Raw genomic sequence first — 26,941 nt, forward strand, 5'->3', positions numbered from 1 at the left:
CTAAATAATTTATTGTATTAAATGAATAGTTTAGTTCCAAAACAAACAAAACACTGAAGCTAATTTCTGAAGCTTCTTTATTGCAATAGTCTACACACCATAGAAATACACAGCATACCCACGATTCCCAGAGTGCATTTCAACTCCCAGGGTGCAATTCTCCGCCCAGGGCTGCTGGCTGGCTCTTGGCTACTGTTAGCATGCCCAGACAAAGTAGTCTAAATATATTGCTGTCATAGCGAAGTTATGAGTGTATTTCACAAATAAAAATCAAACAGGGAACATGAGCCCAGTCTTTAAAGCAATTCGATCATGTGGAGTGGAGAGTCAACTTTCATTTTTGGTTGCTTTGCTGTGGTCCCTTCTCTGATAAAATATTCATGAGCAGTCAAATACATCATTGCAACTGATACTGTTCAGTAAAAAGAGTAAGCAACATACACACACACACACACACACACACACACCCCCACCCACCCCCACCCACCCACACAGGCACGCTCGCACGTTACCCCACAGCAAATGAATAGATATACAGCCTCCTAGATCATACAAGCTTTTTTTACTGGTATGTTTAGTAACTGGGTTCGTATCTTTCTTGTGAGTCACTGTGCTGTCAAGATCAAAACCATTTCAAAGCTTTCCAGTGAAACGTAATGAGAATTCAGACGAACAGAACCAAGTCATATCCTGACAAGGCTGCCAGCTTAATAAGGCAGTCTGATGAATGCACAACACGGCACTAAGACAACAAACACTTAAAAAATGAAACGCTGAATAAAATAAACTACTGTGCAGTTGGTGTACTCAGGAGCAACTGTCCAAAAAAATTATGATTTCTGTGGAGTTGGCACGATGCCAAGACATTACTGGAACCATTGAAAAACAAATCAAAGTCTAGTGGGTGTACTTTGACGTGTGGAGGTAATGGCGTGAAGTGTGTGACGTGAATAGGAGTCGGAGGGAGGTGAGATGATGAACAGATAGAGAGAAGGGAAGATGATAGGGGACAAGAGGGGGAAGAGTAAGGAAAGGGGCGTGGACAAGAGTGAAGTTGAGAATAGAGTAGAGACGAGGAGGGTGAGTCTTGTCGGTGTTAGGGAGATGCGGAGAAAACAGTACTGTTGATAGGGAGGAGAAGGGGAGAGTGGAGTAGAGGACCGTGACAGACAGAAGGCCAGTAGAGGTGTAGAGCAGGAGAGAGAGGTAAGGGGAGAGAGGTGGAGAGTGGGGGAAGAGATAGGGAGACAGTGTGACATGTAGGGGGGCCTGTATCAGTGTGGCTACAGCAGCCTTATCTGGGGTGTTGGCAGTGGGTAGGATGAGACCAGAGGCCCACAGCATGGCATCACTAATACAGCAGCCCTCCTCACAACACAGGCCTGTGTGTGCATGTGTATGTGTGGTGTAAGTTCATTTATCTCCTTCAATGCAATGTATGAGCCGGTGATTAATTAATGATGTTACAATAAAGCAGCAGCACGTCCATAACACAATAAGCCCAGCAGAAAATGATACCCAGGTTAAATTTCAGAACACTGTCCTATAGGCCTAGCTCTCTGTGGTAATGACGACAGGAGAGCTGAAATGTGAGCCCAGCTACTCTGCTAAAGCGTTACAGAGCGGGGATGAGCAGACAGCTCAAATCTACACTATGATCTGACACCCAGACACACACGCACCACGGCTCCTATTACAAGGAAACACAATTTATGACCAGCAGTCAAACTCCACCCAAACCCTGCATTCCTCCTACACCACCACAACTATTACACTGGTTAAAAGGCTTTTAAAGGTGGACTTCATTGTTTTCATTGTAAAAGGCTTATCTGATCTAAGCGTTAACCTTTTGAAAACACACCAAGCGGTCGCTCCACCTCCGACAGTCAGTGTGTGTGTGTGTCTGTGTGTGTTTGTGTACCTGGCTCGTCAGTGTAAAGTGAGAGTGGGTCATCCAGGGGATGGCTGACAGGCAGGGTTTCAAGTGGACCTGGTTGAGGGGAGCGGTTCCTGTCCCGGGTAGACGGTCCGTGACATTAGATCCAGCCACATGCACATGCACCAGCGACCTACAGGAGTTATTCAATCTGCTGAACGCCAGCCAACACCATTCCCCTGATCGCTTGCACAACAGTGAACAATGAACCCAGCTCCAGCTGCCAGAAACAAAAGACACTAACTTTCCCCTCCCGCACGCTGTATCCTTTACAACCAAATATTTATTGAGGAATATCCTTTTAAAGTGTTTCAAAGCGTGATTGATCGTTTTTAATTTCAACAGCTCAGAGTATTAAAAACAAGCTTCGGCAACAGTCTCACGTCTCCTTGGCCCTCTGTAGCATGGGAACTTTTCTGAGAGTAATATCTGACTGACATGCACTACATGGCCAAAAGTATGTGGACACCCCTTCAAATGAGTGGATTCGGCTATTTCAGCCACACCCGTTGCTAACAGGTGTATAAAATCGAGCACACCGCCATGCAATCTCCATAGACAAACATTGGCAGTAGAATGGCCAGTACTGAAGAGCTCAGTGACTTTCAACGTGGCACCGTCATAGGATGCCACCAAGTCAGTTCGTCACATTTCTGCCCTGCAAGAGCTTCCCCGGTCAACTGTACGTGCGGTTGTTGTGAAGTGGAAATGTCTAGGAGCAATAACTGCTCAGCCGCGAAGTGGTAAAAGCTCACAGAACGGGACTGCCAAATGCTGAAGTGCGTAAAAATCATCTGTCCTCGGTCGCAACACTCACTACCGAGTTCCAAACTCCCTCTGGAAGCAACGTCAGCACAATAACTGTTCGTCAGGAGCTTCATGAAATGGTCGAGCAGCCGCACACAAGCCTAAGATCATCATGCGCAATGCCAAGCGTCGGCCGGAATGGTGTAAAGCTATCCGCCATTGGACTCTGAAGAAGTGGAAACACGTTCTCTGAGTGATGAATCACGCTTCACCATCTGGCAGACCGACGGACGAATATGGATTTGGCGGATGTTCGACGAGCAGGTGTCCACATACACTACATGGCCAAAAGTATCTACTAAGAGGTTTGGGTGATTCATTTAAGCTTTATTGTAACCTTGCCTCCATCTAATATCTTAAGGAAGTAGTAGGCCTACATGTGTAGTACACACCCATCGGGCTGTGACGGTCTTGGAAAGTGAGGATACGGTAAATTGTCTGTTGGCTTTTTTGCATTTAGCTTTTGTTTTTAATACAGATCCTATTTCGACGCACAAAATAATTAAAACAAAGTATTTTCCCGAAATATTCGCGTCACAAACCTTGCTGCTGCGGTCATTTGATTGCAGTGGCATTGGCATATGTACTTCAAAGAGAGGAAGCCGTAATGACAGATAATGTAGCCTAAGCTACTGAAAATAGGTATTTTACAAGATTAAATCATGACAGGAGCGTTTGATTCTTATTAAAGAGATGGAGTCCAGACAGGTTATTTCAGGACACTTTCTGAATGGACATACACTGAGTATACCAAACATTAGGAACACCTTCCTAATATTGAGTTGCACCCCCCTTTGCCCTCGTAACAGCCTCAATTAGTCGGGGTATGGACTCTACAAGGTGTCGAAAGCATTCCACAGGGATGCTGGCCCATGTTGACTCCAATGCTTCCCACAGTTATGTCAAGTTGGCTGGATGTTCTTTGGGTGGTGGACCATTCATGATACACACAAGAAACTGTTCAGCAGCATACCACCCTGCATCCCACTGCTGGCTTGCCTCTGACGCTAAGCAGGGTTGGTCTGGTCGGAAGACCAGATGCTGCTGGAAGTGGTGTTGGAGGCCAGTAGGATGCACTCTTACCTCTGGTCTAAAATATTATCCCAATGCCCCAGGGCAGTGATTGGAAACATTGCCCTGTGTAGGGTGCCGTCTTTCAGATGGTACGTTAAACTGGGTGGCCTGACTCTCTGCGGTCACTAAAGATCTCATGGCACGTAAGAGTAGGGGTGTTAACTCCGGTGTCCTGGGTAAATTCCCAATCTGGCCCTCATACCATCATGGCCACCTAATCATCCCCAGCTTCCAATTGGCTCATTCATCCCTCCTAGAACCAGGGCCGGCTTTATGGGCAGACCTTAGGGGGCCTGGCCTGCCCTACCTCCTTGCCCGTCCAAATAAAATATTGAAATATTCATCATTTATTTGACTGAGACCCGAGACGACAGAAAGACGCATGAATCTCAGATAAAGCATCCGAGCGAAGCGAATCATCCAAGCGAGCGAGGGCGCTGTCTCGCTCACTCGGATGCTTTCTCCGGTGAGAGAGTTTCAGCGGAGAGGAAGAGGCAAAGCGAGAAGGCTCACTCGCCAAAATCTGTCCAGAATAAGCCCAATGCGTTTCTATGGGCATAATATGCAGACCTAGCTATAACAGCAGGCGGGACAACGACGCCCATTGTCAGGGCGGAGACATGAGCATCTCGTCATTATATACAGATCTCTGGTTTCAGCCTCTTGCGAATTGGAAAGGGTGCTGGCTTCCCCTGAAGTAAATGTATGTTTTGGCCAAATTATATAATTACTCCTGTCTAAATAAAAACATTCAAAATACTTCACCAGAGAGCATAACTTAGCCACAGAGGATCATTAGCTTATTTTTTTTAAACAGCTGTGGATTGTTTCAAATCACAAGTGCATAGGCCTATGCCTATTTGGGAAGTCCCGCAATTTGGGCAGCGCATGTTGCAATACGTCTAGCTGATTGTGTTGCGGCTGTCAGTGAAAAGCACCTAAAATATGTGTGAAGATAATGTATCTTGAGTACAATTTAAAATGTTGTATCAAGAAGAAGGGGAAGGATGTGTGGCGAAGATATGGCGTGTCTCTCTCCAGAATGCATGCACTCAGCACTCCAGAATGCACTCAGCTGTTTCACACCAATTCTTGCGCATTCATTGTTTCATTCTGTGAATTGATTGCCCTTTGATTGTAATTTTTTTTAGCAATTCCAGCAATCCCCCGTCATTTGGTTACAACCATTTCTGTTAATGCATGTATTAATTACAGTCATTTACCTGGCCTGCTGCGTGCAAATGTAGAAGTGCCCATTTGGCAATGACTGACCACGTCCACCACTAATAACCTGAGCTTCTCAGTCATTTTTTCTTCACCTCACACAATGTTAATGAAGTCTGTTTTTTTCACATCTATTGCGAATGATAGTTCCTCAGTATTTGAAAAATCTTTCCAACACTGCCGGGCCTCTATAATCACCTAGCCTCGGTGTGAAAAAGCAAAATATAATGATCTGATGATTCCATATATCCAGTGGAAACGTCATAAAAGAAACAGCTGTCTGTCCTGAGCTCACTGGCGCGGAAAACTCGGAAGGCCCTGAATAGGCTAGTTGATACAATGTTTCAAGTTCGCTAGCACCAGCTTCTGGCCAGACCCAGTTGATGATTTGCTGTTGCACTTCACTAGCAATAGCTCAAGTTAAAGGGAGGCAGGGAGGTGGAGTAGAGAGATGAATGCGATTGAAAGAACTAGAATTTAACAGGATATTTTCTACTGTTTTTATTTGTTGGCTTTAGGTCTATGTATTTTACTTACTTGACGATGGATGTTATAGGCCTACTGCTGCATTGGCCTATATGCTATCTCTGAGTTCTATGCATTCATTTCTTTAGCCGCCAATAGACCACAGTGTATCAATGTGTCCACATGGCAGAGGCTGGTGCGCTCGCCTTAGTTGAATTTGAACTTTTAGATTTTTACTTCTGAATTTTATGATTAACCACCTGACAATGATTTTGAGAAATGAAAACGTTATTGAAATTAAACTGTTTCACAAAAATTCGCATATTAAAATAATCATAACTGTCACGCAGATCGGTAGAAATTGTTGGATAAATTGTAAGCCTCCCCAAAACTATCCCTGAAAAGAATCCACGTCAATCAAAGCCACCAGAGCAAATATTTCTCCTTTCCTTAAAACGTATTAAAAAACCTAGCCCTACACCTTAGGCTTTCCGAAAGTAGGCTATAAGATAATGAATTGACAAGGAAAGTATAAAGGTGACAGCTACGCTATAGTATGAAGATGAAATTGACAACAATTAAAATAGAAACAAATACACGCAACATGTGTCAGGTTTTGGCCATGACTGTTCGGGTTTTGGTCACTAGATGTCCCCATTGCACCTTTTTTGTACCTTTTGGTTTTCTTGCTCTAATTATTGTTTGCACCTGTAGGTCATTCCCTTGTTAGTATTTAAACCCTGTGTGTTCCTCAGTTCCTTGCTCAGTGTTTGTAAGTTAGCACCCAGCCCCAGCCCAAGCCTTGTTTTATATAGATATTTCTCTGGTGGGATTTTCCAGAGGTTCTCTGGTTTAGTTCTTGTGTTTTGTTTGAGTAGTCTTTTGAGGTTTGTTTTTCCCTGCTGTTTTTTACCACTTTGTGGAGTTTCTTTTGTTTTTTGGAGGTTTTCCTCTTTGTGCCTCTTGGCTTTATTTTTGGACATTGTGGATTTAGTTTCTTTGCCTGAAGATTTTGTTCTTTTATTAAACCACCATCTCCAGTACAGCTGTGTGTCTGCCTCATCTTCTGGGTTCTGACAATTATTAGTGACTGTTTCTCGACTTCGGGTCGTGACAACATGTCCATAGCCTATTTATCAGTGACGTTGATTATCGAGGGAGAGTGTGTTGGAAGGATTTTTCAAATACTGTGAGGAAATATAACAATTTGGATGTAAAAATAAATAAAAAAGAATACGGACTTCGTTTACTTACTGTGTGAGGTGAAGACAAAATGACTGAGAAGGCCAACTTATCAGTGGTGGCGAATTAAGACAATCAGAAATCAGACATCCCCAAATGGTCACTTTCCTACATCTGACATTTGAGAGAAGCAGGCCAGGTACTTCTATGCATGCTCAGGCGCGCATGCTCCGTCAACATTAACGAGACGGAGAAACCAGACAAATGCTCATTGCTCACATGGAGCGCGTAAATGATGGTATGAAATAAACCAAAACATGTTTCTCACAATTGTAGTAAACAACGTTTCAACTACGAGAATGGTAAATAACTGTAATTAATACATGCATTCAGAAATTAATGTAACCAAATGACAGGGATTAACAGTAATTTGCCAGTTTTTTTAACGGTAGGCTACCACATGGGCATTCATAAAAGTGCATTGCGGGCCAACACTGTATAGCCTAGGCTACATATTCTACTTGGCAGGGATAGGAGGGCGGCAATATTTTCTTTATCTCGCCTAGGAAGGCATATCGGCCAGGACCGGGCCTGATCAGCATTGATTAGTCTATAAATTAAGAAACGATTCAGTATCAAATGATACCATGCTAGGTTGGAGAGGATTGGTGCATTGTCCATTTGACACAACATTAGTGCATTATAGGCCTCAGAGCCAGAACAACCTTGTTGACTGCTGTTGAATAATTAATGAAGTCAGACACATCCAACTTTATTTTTTATTTTCATTTTTTTAAGACCGATTTATTTATTTACTAGCAAGCAATGAAAACATGCATTGTATAAAAGAATGTCCACACACATTTTTTTTTCTTTCTGAAGTGCCATAGCCTATAGCACTCTACACACCTGCCATCTAGCAGATTAGCTACTCGACCATCAAAGGACAGTTGGAAAGAGGAGGAGATGTAGAAAGTTTAATAGACAGACTAAATTAGTAAAACAATTGCTTAAATCATTAGCAAACACTCCCGCTATTAGGTCAACTTTATCTACATGAAAATAAAGTTAATAAAAATAAAATAAATCATAAAATGAATGTAGGCCTATTTAAACGGTTCTGAAGGTTATTTTATTGTCATGAAGGTCTTTATCCATAACCATCAGTTACACGATTATTCAATTACCGTCACAGCCCTCCACACCCATCCCTGTCAGATGTGAGGTGAGGTGACCCAGCCTGTTTAGTGTGTTTGTGAGTGTGTGCGGTTGTCAGTGTATATCTGTGTCCCCTCAGCACATCTGGCTCTGGTTACAGCCCATGTGACCTGTGAGTGGTTCACCTCAGTCCTTCAGCCCTGACCAGGGGGAGAGCAGGGGAATAACAGACACTGGAGTTCCCCTGGCCCCTATAGCCCCTCTGTGGTCCCTGGCGATCTGGGTGTCCACTCCTCTGCTGTAGGCTCCAGACGGCCGCCTGCTGACCTGCTGGCTTTTACTACGAGTCCGTTTTAGGAGAAAATGTTTTTGTTTGGGAGTCGGGGTGCGGCCATCCCAGCCCGGCTCTGTCCAGAGGTTTACGTCATACTCAGGTCATGTCAGCGCCAAACAAGAGCTGCTTTTGCAATGCAATGCATTTCCCTCGACTACTGACTGTTCTCACGGGCCAAGTTGAGGATGGTTTTGCAGATAATTAAAGGTAATTTACCTCTTAAATAATGCTCCGTCTTATGGCTCATCACCGAAAAGTTTACGAAAAGTTATATGTGTTCCAAAACCATCAAAATGTCTCATGCCTCAACTCCAACTCTGGAGCAAAACAGAGTTGATCTCACCATTTGCAAGATGCCAGAGACACTTTGATGAATACCTTTACAGCGTTATGCATGTCTGGGGGCGCAGCAGAGAGGGGGATGGAAGAATGGGGGGAGGGGGAGGAAAAGGAAGGAAGCACTTGTCTATAGGGAGCAACAAAAGGCCAAAGACAATGCAGAGGTATACTGTTAACCACTTAAGAGGTGGGAGGAGAAAGTCGCATTTCTCTACACTACGAGACCGTCCGCCGTCCATCCCAAAGGGCCAACTCCCATGGTTAAGTTTAAGAGCCACAGTCGCAGTGATATCATTACGGCACTTCAAAGCTGCGGAGTCTCTAAGAGACATCCTGCACTGGCCGTATAGAAGCCGCATGCTCCGTTAGACCCGTCAGCTCTCATTGGCTAAAGTAGGCCACAGCCGAGTCCACAGCACAGTCACAGGCCTGTTAAAGATTGACACAGCGATTGCACAAGTATGCCATGTTACAAAACACTGCAAAGCCATTATGCAATATTTACCACAGCAGATCTATAGCCAAAGTGTTTGCAATACAGTCTCTCCAACCAAGGGAGTGGTAACTCGTAAGCTAACAAGGTCATTCCACCTCACCACACCCCAATGGGCGCTAACAGTTTCTCCAAGAAACCATATTATGAGAGAGTCCTTGTGTTCAGGCTGTGAGAGGAAAGGGGGAGTATGGGTTGAAGAGGAGTTTGTGTTTGAGAGAGGTTGTATGAAGAGGGGTGAGGGAGCATGATAGGGGTGTGATCGGTTATGTTTAGGACCTGACCTGGTGCTGTGCACAGGAGGAAGCACCTTTGTGGAGCAGAGCTGAATTCTGCCTAGTGGTGCCTCAAAGCCCATCAGCACGCCATTTTCTCCCCGTCGCCCCTCGCCCAATAACTTCCTCATTCATCCAGCAAATCACTTCAAACCCATTGCCTCCCAGCCAATAGCCTGGGCTCCCCAGGGACCAATTATGGGCTATGTGAGTCCAGCCTCTCCTATTCGAGCCTGAGGTTCTGTTTCACATTAGCCATAGCTACATTTTAGGGGGCTAGAGAAAGCATCAAGAGTAAAACAAAAGGGTCACAGATGATTTATGGCTGGTGGAGTGGCTCAGGTCCAGCAGCTAGTAGAGAGACTTGAAGAGTTGGAAACACTCACAGTTCCCATGAACACTGGATTATATTTATATCGTTCAAGATTCCACTCTGTCCGATTTGAGACATGGCAAAGCCATTTATCAAAACCAACTTAGGTCAACATAGTAAAGAGTGTGTGTGTGTGTATAGTGTGTTTGTGGCTGCTTACATTGTGTTTTTCTGCAGCAGCAAGCGTTCATCCGTCCTCACTCGCACCAGGCCTGGTGAGTTACAGTGGGTGCAGGGAGTTCTGGCACTGAGCTACAATATGCCCATGGACATTTGGAACCAACAGTAATTTGGCACCGCTACAATGCGCACTTACAATCTCCTAGTCCTCATTGTCCATCTCTATGCCAGAGATCAACTGCTACAGAGATGAGCATCCGGATGCTTTGTGCATTACTTTGCATGAAAAGTATCTTGTCGTTTCGCACAACAACAAGGTCAAAACTAATGTAAAAGCACTGGGAAGGAGACAGAGCAGAGAGACTTCTGACAACAGAACAGAGAAGTCTACAGCAAAAACAAGAACTATACAGATGGGGAATCTAACAGATAACACTCCGGATGCCTGTGGTGCACAGATAGGCCTCCAGTACTGCTACATGTAGAAGCCTTAGCTTGCCATAGTTAGCCCTGCCTTTAGGAAATTGATGTCAATCTTTCCCAGGGCAATTCCACAATAACGGAATTACGCTTTGACTAAGATATTTCACTTTAAAATGTATGCCAAAGAAAAACCATTGATTTCAAAGTTTAACAAACCATACAACTCTATGCATAAAGACTACTTTGAACAATTTACACAGAACATTTCACAAAAATATATTTACTGGAAGAACTGTGCAGATGCAAAGTTTGGTAACAGAATTACAGAAAAATAAAGTTTTCCAAAAACTAAAATATATCTGCTATGACATGACACCTTGTAACCAAAATGTATGAACTACAGTAAAGTAGGTGAAGTGGATTTACATCCGGTAACAGAATCATTGGTCCCTGAGCTGTACTATACAGAAATTCATTATTATGGATATGAATATCATTCGCTTCATGGTAATGTAGCCTGAAATTGGTACACAAAGGTAGAAATTTGGGAGAAATATTTAGAATATGTAGAAATATTTGGGTATTAATCTACACACTGGCTATTATTGTAATGAGCTCCGCCCCCAAACAAGACCACATTTGGTTGGTCTGGACCAGACCAATTCTGAACCAATCCTATACATCTGTGATTCACAAGTTTGGACATCACAGAGTAGAGTACACTAGATATGTTCAGCATAGTACATTATACTGTACTCTACTCCAGTGTGCACTACTGTACTGTGCTGTGCTGTCCAAACTTCAGCCAGGGTGGATTGACCAAATTTCAACTACTTTTCAACGTCCATGGACGTCCGGTGTCAGTCGGTGCTCAGTGGGTGAGGATTCTTGTTACAGTAAATGGAAAGAGGGTATTTAGTAGGTGTCATGGTAGGTGTCAGTAAGAGCCGGGAGAGGTGACATTGGTCAGTCTTGCTTTGATCACCAGACGACAGAAAGACTTTTAAAAAGTTGAGCTGAACATAACAATATGCCAGTGGAAGGGAGCACAGTAGCAGATGAGCCAACTGTGGTTTGTGACTACTATGATTTCCCCATTGTAGCCAATTCAATTGCAGTAATTCCATTACTGCAGTAATTCCGTTACTGATAAGCCTTTGCTTATTGAAAAATATATACACTGCTCATAAAAATAAAGGGAACACTAAAATAACACATCCTAGATCTGAATGAATTAAATAATCTTATTAAATACTTTTTTTCTTTACATAGTTGAATGTGCTGACAACAAAAATCACACAAAAATTATCAATGGAAATCAAATGTATCAACCCATGGAGGTCTGGATTTGGAGTCACCCTCAAAATTAAAGTGGAAAACCACACTACAGGCTGATCCAACTTTGATGTAATGTCCTTAAAACAAGTCAAAATGAGGCTCAGTAGTGTGTGTGGCCTCCACGTGCCTGTATGACCTCCATACAACGCCTGGGGCCCTGATGAGGTGGCGGATGGTCTCCTGAGGGATCTCCTCCCAGACCTGGACTAAAGCATCCGCCAACTCCTGGACAGTCTGTGGTGCAACGTGGCGTTGGTGGATGGAGCGAGACATGATGTCCCAGATGTGCTCAATTGGATTCAGGTCTGGGGAATGGGCGGGCCAGTCCATAGCATCAATGCCTTCCTCTTGCAGGAACTGCTGACACTCCAGCCACATGAGGTCTAGCATTGTCTTGCATTAGGAGGAACCCAGGGCCAACCGCACCCAGCATATGGTCTCACAAGGGGTCTGTGGATCTCATCTCGGTACCTAATGGCAGTCAGGCTACCTCTGGCGAGCACATGGAGGGCTGTGCGGCCCCCAAATAAATGCCACCCCACACCATGACTGACCCACCGCCAAACCGGTCATGCTGGAGGATGTTGCAGGCAGCAGAACGTTCTCCACGGCGTCTCCAGACTGTGTCACGTCTGTCACATGTGCTCAGTGTGAACCTGCTTTCATCTGTGAAGAGCACAGGGCGCCAGTGGCGAATTTGCCAATCTTGGTGTTCTCTGGCAAATGCCAAACGTCCTGCACGGTGTTCGGCTGTAAGCACAACCCCCACCTGTGGAAGTCGGGCCCTCATACCACACTCATGGAGTCTGTTTCTGACCGTTTGAGCAGACACATGCACATTTGTGGCCTGCTGGAGGTCATTTTGCAGGGCTCTGGCAGTGCTCCTCCTGCTCCTCCTTGCACAAAGGCGGAGGTAGCAGTCCTGCTGCTGGGTTGTTGCCCTCCTACGGCCTCCTCCACGTCTCCTGATGTACTGGCCTGTCTCCTGGTAGCGCCTCCATGCTCTGGACACTACGCTGACAGACACAGCAAACCTTCTTGCCACAGCTCGCATTGATGTGCCATCCTGGATGAGCTGCACTACCTGAGCCACTTGTGTGGGTTGTAGACTCCGTCTCATGCTACCACTAGAGTGAAAGCACCGCCAGCATTCAAAAGTGACCAAAACATCAGCCAGGAAGCATAGGAACTGAGAAGTGGTCTGTGGTCACCACCTGCAAAACCAGTCCTTTATTGGGGGTGTCTTGCTAATTGCCTATAATTTCCACCTGTTGTCTATTCCATTTGCACAACAGCATGTGAAATTTATTGTCAATCAGTGTTGCTTCCTAAGTGGACAGTTTGATTTCACAGAAGTGTGATTGACTTGGAGTTACATTGTGTTGTTTAAGTGTTCCCTTTATTTTTTTGAGCAGTGTATATATACACCTTAAATTTCTCAAAAGGATAGACTCTTAGCATTCATTTGACATGCGCCTATGAACTTCACATGTTGATGCTCATGGGTCCTTTTAGATGGAAATGCCCCCCAGTACCTCTAGTCATGCCAAGTCATGGGGCTGGTCTGTACCAGCGCTGATTAGAATCAGCCTGTCTCATGATGGCAGAGATAGACCATCCTTCCCCATTAGATCATGTATGGGTTTAATGCTAGGCCTTGTGCGTTGTGGTTCCACATAGTACAGAAGGAACAGAGTACTCTTAACACAATACAGACACAGAGTTGGAGGTTGAATCAATCAATCAATCAATCAATCAATCAATTTTATTTTATATAGCCCTTCTTACATCAGCTAATATCTCGAAGTGCTGTACAGAAACCCAGCCTAAAACCCCAAACAGCTAGTAATGCAGGTGTAGAAGCACGGTGGCTAGGAAAAACTCCCTAGAAAGGCCAAAACCTAGGAAGAAACCTAGAGAGGAACCAGGCTATGAGGGTGGCCAGTCCTCTTCTGGCTGTGCCGGGTGGAGATTATAACAGAACCATGCCAAGATGTTCAAAAATGTTCATAAGTGACAAGCATGGTCAAATAATAATCAGGAATAAATCTCAGTTGGCTTTTCATAGCCGATCATTAAGAGTTGAAAACAGCAGGTCTGGGACAGGTAGGGGTTCCATAACCGCAGGCAGAACAGTTGAAACTGGAATAGCAGCAAGGCCAGGCGGACTGGGGACAGCAAGGAGTCACCACGGCCGGTAGTCCCGACGTATGGTCCTAGGGCTCAGGTCTCTCAGTTGGCTTTTCATAGCCGATCATTAAGAGTTGAAAACAGCAGGTCTGGGACAGGTAGGGGTTTCGTAACCGCAGGCAGAACAGTTGAAACTGGAATAGCAGCAAGGCCAGGCGGACTGGGGACAGCAAGGTGTCAGCATGCCCGGTAGTCCTGACGCATGGTCCTAGGGGCTCAGGTTCTCAGAGAGAAAGAGAGAACGAGAGAATTAGAGAGAGCATACTTAAATTCACACAGGACACTGGATAAGACAGGAGAAGTACTCCAGGTATAACCAACTAACCCCAGCCCCCCGACACATAAACTACTGCAGCATAAATACTGGAGGCTGAGACAGGAGCGGTCCGGAGACACTGTGGCCCCATCCGAAGAAACCCCCGGACAGGGCCAAACAGGAAGGATATAACCCCACCCACTCTGCCAAAGCACAGCCCCCGCACCACCAGAGGGATATCCTCAACCACCAACTTACAATCCTGAGACAAGGCCGAGTATAGCCCGTATTTAGCACTAACTGAAGTTTATTTAGTGCTTTATCCGGGTAGCCGGAAAGTAGAGCATTGCAGTAGTCTAACCTAGAAGTAACAAATGCATGGATTAATTTTTCTGCATCATTTTTGGACAGAAAATTTCTGATTTTTGCAATGTTACGTAGATGGAAAAAAGCTGTCCTTGAAACAGTCTTGGTATGTTCGTCAAAAGAGAGATCAGGGTCAAGAGTAACGCCGAGGTCCTTCACAGTTTTATTTGAGACGACTTTACAACCATCAAGATGAATTGTCAGATTTAACAGAAGATCTCTTTGTTTCTTGGGACCTAGAACAAGCATCTCTGTTTTGTCCGAGTTTAAAAGTAGAAAGTTTTCAGCCATCCACTTCCTTATGTCTGAAACACAGGCTTCTAGCGAGGGCAATTTTGGGGCTTCACCATGTTTCATTGAAATGTACAGCTGTGTGTCATCCGCATAGCAGTGAAAGTTAACATTATGTTTTCGAATAACATCCCCAAGAGGTAAAAATATATAGTGAAAACAATAGTGGTCCTAAAACGGAACCTTGAGGAACACCGAAATGTACAGTTGATTTGTCGGAGGACAGACCATTCACAGAGACAAACTGATATCTTTCCGACAGGTAAGATCTAAACCAGGCCAGAACTTGTCCGTGTAGACCAATTTGGGTTTCCAGTCTCTCCAAAAGAATGTGGTGATCGATAGTGTCAAAGGCAGCACTAAGGTCTAGTAGCACGAGGACAGATGCAGAGCCTCGGTCTGACGCCATTAAAAGGTCATTTACCACCTTCACAAGTGCAGTCTCAGTGCTATGATGGGGTCTAAAACCAGACTGAAGCATTTCGTATACATTGTTTGTCTTCAGAAAGGCAGTGAGTTGCTGCGCAACAGCTTTTCTAAAATTTTTGAGAGGAATGGAAGATTCGAGTATAGGCTAATAGTTTTTATATTTTCCGGGTCAAGGTTTGGCTTTTTCAAGAGAGGCTTTATCACTGCCACTTTTAGTGAGTTTGGTACACATCCGGTGGATAGAGAGCTGTTTATTATGTTCAACATAGGAGGGCCAAGCACAGGAAGCAGCTCCTTCAGCAGTTTAGTAGGAATAGGATCCAGTATGCAGCTTGAAGGTTTAGAGGCCATGATTATTTTCATCATTGTGTCAAGAGATATAGTACTAAAACACTTAAGTGTCTCTCCCGATCCCAGGCCCTCGGCAGAGTCTGTGCAGATCCAGGACAGCTAAGCCCTGGAGGAATACGCAGATTCAAAGAGGAGTCCGTAATTTGCTTTCTAATGGTCATGATCTTTTCCTCAAAGAAGTTCATGAATTTATTACTGCTGAAGTGAAAGCCATCCTCTCTTGGGGAATGCTGCTTTTAGTTAGCTTTGCAACAGTATCAAAAAGAAATTTTGGATTGTTCTTATTTTCCTCGATTAAGTTGGAAAAGTAGGATGATCGAGCAGCAGTGAGGGCTCTTCGGTACTGCACGGTACTGTCTTTCCAAGCTAGTCGGAAGACTTCCAGTTTGGTGTGGCGCCATTTCCGTTCCAATTTCCTGGAAGCTTGCTTCAAAGCTCGGGTATTTTCTGTATACCAGGGAGCTATTTTCTTATGACAAATGTTTTTCGTTTTTAGGGGTGCAACTGCATCTAGGGTATTGCGCAAGGTTAAATTGAGTTCCTCAGTTAAGTGGTTAACTGATTTTTGTCCTCTGACGTCCTTGGGTAGGCAGAAGGAGTCTGGAAGGGCATCAAGGAATTTTTGTGTTGTCTGAGAATTTATAGCACGACTTTTGATGCTCCTTGGTTGGGGTCTGAGCAGATTATTTGTTGCGATTGCAAACGTAATAAAATGGTGGTCCGATAGTCCAGGATTTTGTGGAAAAACATTAAGATCTACAACATTTATTATGAATCAGTGGAATGAACTGGATGCTCCTGTTCTTATTATCATAAAGATGAAGAGATTTGACCTTCTCTAATAAGGGTACCCCCCGGCACTTCCTCATCCTAGCTCACCCCCTGAACACAGGAAGCGTTCACATCAGCCATTAGTGACAGAAACCACAGCGCTTGTTGAGAAAAAGGAAACGGCAGGGTTCTGAGAAACGCTGGATTCCACTTTGATGAGCGTGTGATGGAAACGATGAGGCATTTATTTATTGATCAGCTTCCTTCCCACATCTGTCTATAAATAATCAAAATAAGTTGGCATTAGTTAAAATAGGACAGGAAAGGCAGATTTTGTTAAAAATCTGTACATCAGTAGCAAGGCATTTGCATCATTTCTCGAAAAGGAAAACAGCACAAACCTGTTCTAAATTCCTGGGAACTATGAAAGTAGGTGGAGAAAAGAGAGACATCCATCATGCAAACACCGCTTTTCAAAAAAGCTCTCAACTTCATATACAAGTGTGTGTAACTTCTGCTATTCGAACTTACCCCAACCCAATGACAGTGCCAAAAGGTCAACCATGTTATAAAAGCTAGGGTGAATCACTCTATAACGACAGTTATTGACTGTGGATATATGTCTTTAATCAGGAGTAGGTAGAAAGAGGACCAGAGATATGAGACCATTAAGCCAGGCAGGGGCAGTAAACCACAGGAGACAAGGTATGCCCAAGAAATAGCACACTATTCCAGCAGAGGGACAGGTTTAATACCAGGACTCCGAGCCTCATCAACAACATCGCAGGCTTTATGAGCTTCAGCCATGATGGAGTAGAAACTTCTCAGGCAGGTCAGACACAGGGCTTAGGCAAAACACCCAAGGTTGAGAAACACCAACTACTGCAGTACACCTGCATTCTCGGAGAGCTCTAGAAAAACGCAACAAGAAAAATAATATATTCTCAGGCCATTTGGCCACCTATCTAATCCACTTTTAACAGCTGGCCAACGTTAACAGTGAAATTAGAAAAAAGGTGGTTGCGTTTTTAACAGAGACATCGGTGGCTCATTGCCGTAATAACCAGCCAGGGGCCAGAGCTGCTGAGTCCCAGGGGTGGAATGGATGGGAACTCTACAGGGACAATCAGGGGGTCATAAAACCCCCTCAGCTACAGCCTGTGATCCCCCTGCCCTCCCTCCACTTCAATACAACACCTGCACACACCAGCCCCACACCACAGCTGGGGCATGCCATTCCTCACCAGGCCCTGCTCAGGCAACTGGAACCCTTGTTTCCTTCACCATCAGTCCAGGGAAGACAGAATAACTGCTTTGATCAGAGCTCTACTACAATTGCTTTTGCACAATGACTGGCGATGGATTCCTCATTGCATCAGGAAGATCATTAAGTATGATTGTACTATTTCAACAGAGAATCTCTCTGCATGATGGTATTATCGCATTTCTGCATGACCGTTTTATCTCCTTTCATGTTATTTCAAAGTTAATGCATATTAATGCAGGTGCGATGAACAAATACTCCACATAAATGATGTACTGTTGGCTGAACAGATGTGACTGTTCCATGTAGTAAGGTGTAGTCATGGTTCTGTATGGCCTCTGTCCATGCAGCTGTGGGCTCTATCCATGGCCTTCTATACAGCTAGATAAAGCAGATGAACACATACTCACACTGATCCACATGGTACTGAGATGAGGAGTCTGGAAGGCCTTCAAAATACAGAGGGATGGAGCACCCCCAGACTAACCTTACCACACACACACCACCCAGGGCGAGTTCAGTGGGTACAAACAGCACAGAAGTGCCACGCTCATATTGAGGAAGTTGGCTGCCTTATTCCTCAAGAAGAGACCCAAGGGCAATGGAAGAGCAATCTAAATGTCTGAGAAGACTCAAATACCACACTGCTGCAGAGAGAAAACTAACTACATTTCAGACTCGATTTCCAGACTCTGCCAACTCTAAAGTGGAGGACAAGAGCTTATAAAAGCTGAAGTGTTGTCATTACAGCATGTCCCTTCCCGCTGTAGGTCTGGGGCTGGGCCAGGTATAACCATGTAGAGAAAATATTGTGTTTTTTGCCAGAGCAAAAGGTCAGAGTAAAGCACATTAGCCGAGTAGAGTTACTGATCTGACCAATGAGGCTTGGCTAAACTTGGCTCTGGTCAACCGAGTGAGGCCCTAAACTTATTTCACCATTTTGGCTCAAAACAGCTTTTTAAGTCTCCATCATGTTCAGATCCCTTTATGGTGATGGGACAAATCTACTCAGCAGTCATACAGACAGAGAGGCCCACACACAGCTCACAGTTTCCTGGACACAGTCTGAGTAAGTGTCTCTAATGGTCATGTCTGGAGTCCTTACTCCCTTATGGCCAACACATAGTTAATGGCTTACCAGTAATCACAGTAAAAACAAAGCCAATGGACATTTCACAGTGAGATTACTGATTAGTCTGCACTCGGTGTCTTGCAGCATAAACAACATTCCTGATGATCGGTAAGAAATGCTGTCGGTTGGAATACAGGCCCCTAATCAAAAATGGATGCCCTGTGAAGAGTGGTGGGGTCTAGTCTATAGAAAGGAGAGGCCTAACATCTGTCAACAGAGAGAAGAGAGACCCACAGGCCAAGACTGCTCCAGGGCAGGAAGCCTGGCTTCATGTCCGAGGTAACCTAACTACCACGTGAGGGCCGGTCACCGGTCACACTGGCAGGGCAGGCTGATTAAACTCTCCTTAGATTCCCTCAGAAGGAAGAATTACTGTGTCCACCTTTCCATTAGAACCAATCAGTCACCCACACGTCAGCCTACAGGCCCACACCACTACCAATTACTGACATTATACACCCACTAAACACAACCTAGGAGTCAGTGGGAGGGAAGGTTTATCGTCTGACCTTTCCATAGCCCACAATATAATCTGTTGATGGACGCCATGTAAACATATTATAAATAAATCAACTAAAAAGAGAATATTTTCTTGCAACCATTTTGTGTGTTTCCTTGCTAGCTAGTGATTTCACAATCCTCCCCAGTTATTTCCACAACATATTTTCCTCAAAGGGATTAAGCAATCTTATTTCATCTCCCTCGCTCTCTCGGGTGAGTTTTCAGACACCATTGATAATTTCTTTTTTTCATTTGCAACCTTTATTGAGTCTGTCTGAGCTCTAAAAAGGTCTAAACTGATGTTTACTATGTGATTCAGATCATTTTTTGATAATTCAACATTATTGCCCATGGCATTAGTATAAAATAAACATTTAGGCAAAAGGGCCTTTTAAAGGAAATTGACTCACAGCCACTACAGTTCCACAATAGGCAGCATACAAAACATCTGGATGGAAACTATTACAGAGAGACATGTCAGAATGATAAAACACCCAACTAAAGGTATCACTTTATAATGTCACCGGAAGAATAATTATCTTACACACACAGATCTATCTCAAGACCAGATGCATCATGAATGATTTCTAACTGGAAGAAGTTAGAACTAGTTGACTAGCAGGATACAGGCTAACCAGGAAGGAAGCTATAAAAGTTAAATGTGAAATGGATGCAGAAATGACAGACTAAAAAAGTAATTCTACTCATCATACCGCCATTGAAGTCTTCTGATGGAGCAACCAGAGAATATAATGGCCCACTTACAAACAGGAAATGTTTAATTTCTTTTACACCCCCCCCCCAACAAACTATCCCAAGGAGAGCTTAATTATTCATAGATTGTCCTCAAAACGGAAGGAAGGAGAGGAACAGTGAAAACCTAAACCCTGGTGGTGCTGCTCATAGGATCGGAGTCCCATTCCTGCCACTGCCTGTTTGTCTTCCATCATCCGCACTGTGCAATTCCCAGTTCAAAGTCCCATCTCACCCACGCTCTGATTGGGCGTTCCGGTCAGGAAGCTCGTGTAGGATCATCTGTTCCTGACACAAACACACAGCTCCACTATGCAAACAATGCCACAACACAGCGCATTGAGGAGACGAGAGGGAAGAGTCTGATGGCTAGTTCAAAAAGTTATGTTAACACCACATGAAATGTACCATGACTTGCCTCTCATCTGCGACAAAGGAAGACCACCACAGAAAAAAGGTTGTGGGATGTTACATTGAACAGAAAAGCATGGAAGACTGTGGTAGTGTTGAGAATGCTAACATGTCAGAGAGGATAGGGAGGCCATTTTCTGATGATCTCATTTACATGAAACAAAACAGCAGGCTGAGCATATGGTGGACATTGAAGGCCTCCTTCCCTTAAGCAATGAGATTAAAAGCTGTGTGAAAAGCAGAGTGATGAGTGACGCTTTCAGGACAATCCAGAGATCTCCACAGACACACACAGGTGTGTGATTCGTATTGAGGTTGTGGTCAGCCACTCTCAGTAAGAGAGTAACAGAAGAGACATCTTACCCAGAAAGGCAATGCTGCAGTCATTCAGGTAAATGTGTTTAGTCTGTTTGGGTGAGTCATTTCTCTGGAATGGATTAACTGAAATTAAACAGTCATCAAGGGGTTTCTATAAGGACCACTGCCTCTGGTACACTAATATTTAGCCTAAATATCCAGCAGAAGCACTGCATTTTACAAGTTATGTAGGACATAAATACCACACAACATTCTCAATATTACTCCCATAAATAATATTTTTTTAAAGAAAAGTATTTTTTCTGCTCTAGTAAAGTGATAACGTAATTCAAGTTGTTCCAAGTGCCTCAGAGGCTGGCAACTTCCAAGTCTAATAAATATTTAAGCCAATTTGGGGTCAGGTAATTTGGCACTAACAGGCAATGTGGGAAAAGCGATCTAGATCAGCACTTTCTGTAGTAGATATTCCCTAATCATTCACTTAGACAAAACACACAGAGACACAAACAAAAGAGGGTGAAGAATACCCAACAACTCACATTGCCATGGTTGACGAAGCCGTGTTTACCGGCAATGCGGTCAGCCTCGTCTGGTCCTCCAGCGATATGGACGGCCCATGTGTTGGTGTAAACCCTCTGACCAAGGGCCATGCCCAGCCCAGACACCAGCAGGACCAGCAGGGGCCCCAGCATTAGCCGCTCAGCCAGCCAGGACCAGGGGCCCATGGAGGAGGATGTAGGGCCCAGAGCCATGGGGTCCTACAGCAGCGCAGTCCCTGAGCTCAGTGTCTCTATGACAGGCCGGGGGTGGCCGGGGGACATACAGGGCGCAGAGAGACGGCACAGGACAGTCACTGCACCAGGATCACCTAAGAAGAAGAGAGCGTTACAAACGTGTAGCAGAGCTCAGCACAATGAGAAAAACAACTCTTACAGCTGCTATTCAGAGCGCTGTAATAGTGAGCGGAAGCAGCATGTATTGTCAGAGGGAAGTCAATCCTGCCAAAGTTGGCTGACTTGTTACATCGCAACCATGACAACAGCATTACAAAAGGAGAGCGGAGTGACGTGAAGATGTCAACATTTACAGGGGAACAATACCAGATTAACAATGGACTTGACTGACTTTTTAGTTAAAGGAGTCCAAGGTCCTTACTTCTCCCTTTCAGTGAAGCTATGACAATTAAACACATATTGTATTTGGAATTACAAAAGGCACTTTGAAAGAAAATAGCAATCATTAGTTGAAGGAAACAGAGTCCATGCCAATTTCTATAGCATGAAAATGTTGATTGCAAATGCAGACTGTGTGTCTGGCAGACTTTTCAACAGCCAGTTCACCTGACAAACTAACAACAAATCCATGACGGTTTAAATATTATTTTCCTCCTAACTTTGCTTCCTGGCTTTTCTCAGCACTGGAGGTGGTGGATGTCTCTTACCATGTATTATGCAAAGCTTATGGATCCCACATTCACTACTCTACTTCCCCTCTCACCCTCCTTCTGTAAGCCAAGATAGAAGACTTCAGTTTCGCCCAGCAATGACTAGAAGTCACCCAGCAATAACTAGTCTAGGTCTTGACTCATGAGAAAGCTTAAAAGAGCATTGTGAACCGGAATCATGAAAACACTGTCCAACCCCATAGAGATCCCTAACCACTAGTATGAGAGGTGTTCAGAGTGAAACCAATTAAGAAATGCAGCCCAGTTTACTTCAGATAATGTGGTTGAGGCTGCTTTGAGACGTCCGTTCTTCCATTACTTTCCCAAAAAGCTACAAAGAACACTGGCCCTACCCGTTCCTCAACCTTCAAATAATATTTTTTATAGAACATAACATTTCATTTCCAGCTCGGTCTTTCAAAAGGAAATCAGATGATGATGAGTCATGGAGAGTGTCAGAGAGAGAGCGTGATGGGGAGATTTCAGCTGGTCGTCCCTATTAGGATGAGTGTTACCCATTGGCAGTCGGTCAGTCAGTCAGTTATGAGACCTCCGCTGGGATGGGGCTCTGTCTGAGGAACCTTGGAGGCTCAAGCTCCACACAGGAAATTTGAAAGAAGAAAATATGAAAAAACATGCAAGGCTCAGCTCCCCTTTGAAGCACTTTTGGCAATTGAAACCCAATAAATGCAAATTACAGTGCGTCTGGAAAAAAGACAATGTCTTGAAATGCAGAAACAAAGCAGAGAGATAGTGTTGCATGGCATGAATATGCTAAATGAGAATCTGGGTGAAAAATCCTGGAGGATTCAACTAATTAAAGCTTAAAATAGCAGGCAGAGGTACAAAGTAGCATGGCATAGTTAAAATCTCTTCAATACTGATCTAGCTATAGGCCTACTGGCCGTTAGTTACAAATAACTATTCTCCAAATAAAACTACTTCTGACTGCGCCTTTCAGACAATTTATAGGGATGAGGAAAAATCCCTACTGACTCATACACTTACTCATTACTAAAGGTTTGTACTGTAGTATCCTAATTCCATCACAAATAACATTACATAATGCATAAAATAACCATTTATTCAGGCACACCAAAGCTTCTTCGTGACCAAAGTTTTATGATACACTTAGAGAATTATTTGCAACGCTAAAGAAATAATGTAGAGGTCCAGATTAAGCATTGCCTTAAAATCTGCTAAACCACATGGTCAGAGTGATAATTAGCTTCTGGCAAAACAACTTGTTTATCGAGCTCAACAGAGACCAAAACATTCTACAAACAAGACAAAATACTTATTTGAATAAACATTTGATGCATTCCAGGTTATTTAATTCAATGAGAACATTTCAAAGACCAAGTTGAAATTCTACTAGTCACTAGGGTTTGTGAAATCCATTGGCAGAGTGGCTGTCAAATCCCTGTGTTCTACAGTTACAGCTGTTCTAATAGACCTGACAAAACATACCCGCCTAACAAGCAGCAACATTTACACTTTATGTAATGCCTAGTTCTGCTGTTGTACTGGCCGGCAACATATATCTTTTTTATTATAGAGGGGGTGATTCATCACTAAACAGTTCAAAAACAGCTCTACAAAAAGTAGCAGTATGAAAATACTCAGGTGGAACAACTTCAGCTTTCAGAACTGATGTACTATTCTGACAGAACACTTGGCCAAAGCCACCAAATACAATGCAATTTTAACTATAAAATGACAAAAAGTACCACACTGTGTTACAATAGCAGGAATATGCCCGGATTGACAGCTCAAGAAACAAGAAACTGACATTCCTATTATTCCACAATGATGACTGACATTCCTAGTTTCACAGAAAAGGTTCTGAGAAGAAAATGCCTGGCAAAGAAATAAAAAAGCCTTAGCTCAGAAATGAGAAACATTTAAGCAACACGAAAGCCATTATATCACGCTCAGACACACTATTCTGCCCATTGTTCCCTAAACCTCAGTGCATGTGGAACCCTGCAGGGCAGAAGAGCTGCGGTGCCTCCACACAACTATGAGAGGAGAGGAGTTTGCTCTGCAACTGCAGCCAGTGCTATCAGAGCAGCAAACACAAAGTTAGACAGTCTGTATAGTCAGATCGTTCCTCTGAGATGGGCACAAATCAGTCTGATTCTCCACGGTTCATTTATTTATTCGGGCACACCAAAGCTTCTTCATGCCCAAATATTTATGATACACTTAGAGAATTCTTTGCAATGCTAAAGACACAATGTAGAGGTCCAGATTAAGCATTGGCTTAAAACCTGCTAAACCACATGGTCAGAGTGATAATTAGCTTCTGGCAAAACAACTTGTTTGTCGAGCTCAGAGACCAAAACATTCCAGTTTAAGAGGCTACAAACAAGACAAAATACTTATCTGAATAAAAATGTAATTATACTCTTAAATATAAACAGGCACTAGTTTTCTCTGAATGCCCTAAAGAAAACTACAGTCTTAACAGCATAACACTTTCAAGGGGAAAAAAGCTGTAAGTTATGCAGCTCACCTTTGAGCTTCAGACTACTGTTGTTGTTATGATTCTGATGCAGTCCGATCTGATGCAGAGGCAGCACACACACAGACAGAGGTGTGCACCTTCCCCAAGCCTCCCTTTAACGTTCACAGACACGCATGGCTCAAAGTACACCCGCCCCTAGTGACCTCATCTGGGCACTCAACCATTCAGCCCGAGTTTAACGTCAGTATAAAAACCATACACCATGGAATAACAAAAGCTCAACTACTTTACTGCTCGCAGGAGAAAGTGGGAAACCAGCCATCTTGCTGCCAGTGCACATAAGTGTTAGCAGAGTAAATTATACCATATGTCAAAGTTTGGCAGCAACTATTATAAAGCTGCACAAGCGATAACAGATAGATGTGAATCAAAATCAGTAAAAAAAGTTGTCATACATTTCATAACTCTGCTTGAAATTATCAAAAAGGGTCACCAAATGCCAAATGGAAAACACATTACATCCTAGAGTGATAATTTCACCAGGTGTAGGTCCAACTGCAGATGGAGGTGGTGATGCTGCTCTTGCCCTTGACAGGAGATAACATTGGCAAACCACAGACCAGTGGCCAAGGTTAGAACCCTTCAGCATTTTCCCCTGCCAGAGGTGTTAGGTCTCCCTACTAGCAATCAAAACATGGCCACTGGCTCAGGAGTTGAGGAATGGCTAGAAAGTCAACATATCTCACAAACAGGAACAAACTTTCTCAGAGCCCAGTTGTTATTTGCACAATTTGCATTTTCCCAATTTGCATTTTTCCAAAGGCAAATTGGAACTCAGGGAGAGGACAGCCAGGCTCTGACACACACACTAACCTGGAAACATGATAAGGGCACTTAAAGGTGATAATCACTTGAATATATGATTAGACAATACATTCGTATCACAATCGACAAAGAGTATCCAGGTCCTAAGGTTTTTAATTTACAGCACACTACAATATCCTGTCTTGGTCTCCTCTAACACTCCACTGTATGCTGCTTGCAGACAATTCATATGCTCTACCATAAGGAAAGTGTTAAATTACCATGAAAAATGCTTAATCATATACAGTAGCAAGGCTACAGTATTAGCGTTTTCTCCACTGAATATACCCTTCTTCAAATCATAAGCAGCCAAGCTACAATTCCAATCGAATCAAAACATCTTTCAGGAGGTCTTTCTTAAAGTTGGGCGCAAAACATTGAATATCTCCTCTTTTGACAGTCATACCAGTGAGTCAACATGCCCAGTTCGGCTATAAAGAAAACTTCTGCTCGTAGCTCAAAAAGTTATCCAACGTTTCACTAAACCATTCAAGTTTAATCGTATTTTATGACAACAATTGTGGTCCATAGCAGAAATTGCTTATTATTGCTAAGAAAACTGACAACTTACCACAAATGTCCTTGACAACTGCATACGGCTGGGCGATAAACTTCGAATACAAGACGTTCCTGAATCGTCTCCCGCTGGTATTTCAGTAAAGTAACACTGTATCGCGTTATCAGCAACAACTACTTGATACAATGTAGCCTACTGCGTTTCTGCGGCGCTCAGAGCACGCGCTCTTTCACCCAATTTCTCCCCTGTGTCTAATCCCAGCCTTCTGTTTCTCTGATCGTGCCGATTTGGACGGTAATCGGAATATAATTTCAAACAAACTCACTCCACATAACAACAACAACCGGGATCAACGTCGACGGCGTCATGTTTCAGCTAACGTTACAGCCAGGCTCGTGATGCCCTTCTAGCGGACACAGTTACAGCCTGAGTGTCTCCGTAGATAGGGACGAGGCAATACCGATGACAGGCAAAGCACACTCCATGCACTAACCAACTAGTCTGGCCTCTTCCAGGAACGAAGGCACACCAGTACAAAACTCCCCATGAGCGCCTCAATAATCGGGAAACTTTCCAATGCCCTAGGAGGGTTTATTCTATATGTTTACCAGTTCCCGTTTACATTATGCATTGATCCCCTGGCTTCTTCGATATACTAATTAATCGAATATAGTCTTACAACTACCATACTACATTGTTAATGGTTACAAAATAAAAAAATAAACATGATTGTTTGAACCCTCTCAAAACAGCTGAGGGTCCACGTCACAAAGCCCCAGGAAATACGTCATGGCAAACGAGGCCATTGGTAAAATGCACAGGATTTGGACACACCTACTGCTCAAGAGTAATATACACAGTAGTATAGCTCCATCTGCTGGAATAATCTATAACAAATATTGTCTGTATAGAAATATTATTATTATTATTATTTTTGTTCACCTTTATTTAACCAGGTAAGCCAGTTGAGAACAAGTTCTCATTTACAACTGCGACCTGGCCAAGATAAAGCAAAGCAGTGCGATAAAACAACAACACAGAGTTACATATGGGGGTAAAACAAACATAAAGT

The 26,941-nt window shown here is 43.7% G+C and overlaps 1 protein-coding gene across 1 annotated transcript in view; it reads right to left on the reverse strand.

The window, feature by feature from the left end:
- LOC121548261 (furin-1-like) overlaps positions 1-24,629 on the reverse strand; it is a 90,374-nt gene extending 65,745 nt beyond the window's left edge. Inside the window, exons 1-2 of the mRNA XM_041859674.2 lie at positions 24,537-24,629; positions 21,114-21,442 (exon numbers count right to left, since the gene is read on the reverse strand). Of these exons, the coding sequence (XP_041715608.2) occupies positions 21,114-21,326 (213 nt within the window). The 5' untranslated portion in view covers positions 21,327-21,442; positions 24,537-24,629. The remainder of the gene's footprint in view (positions 1-21,113; positions 21,443-24,536) is intronic.
- Between the last annotated feature and the right edge of the window lie 2,312 nt (positions 24,630-26,941).

This window comes from Coregonus clupeaformis, unplaced genomic scaffold, assembly GCF_020615455.1.
Source record: "Coregonus clupeaformis isolate EN_2021a unplaced genomic scaffold, ASM2061545v1 scaf1015, whole genome shotgun sequence".
NCBI classification, from domain to species: domain Eukaryota; kingdom Metazoa; phylum Chordata; class Actinopteri; order Salmoniformes; family Salmonidae; genus Coregonus; species Coregonus clupeaformis.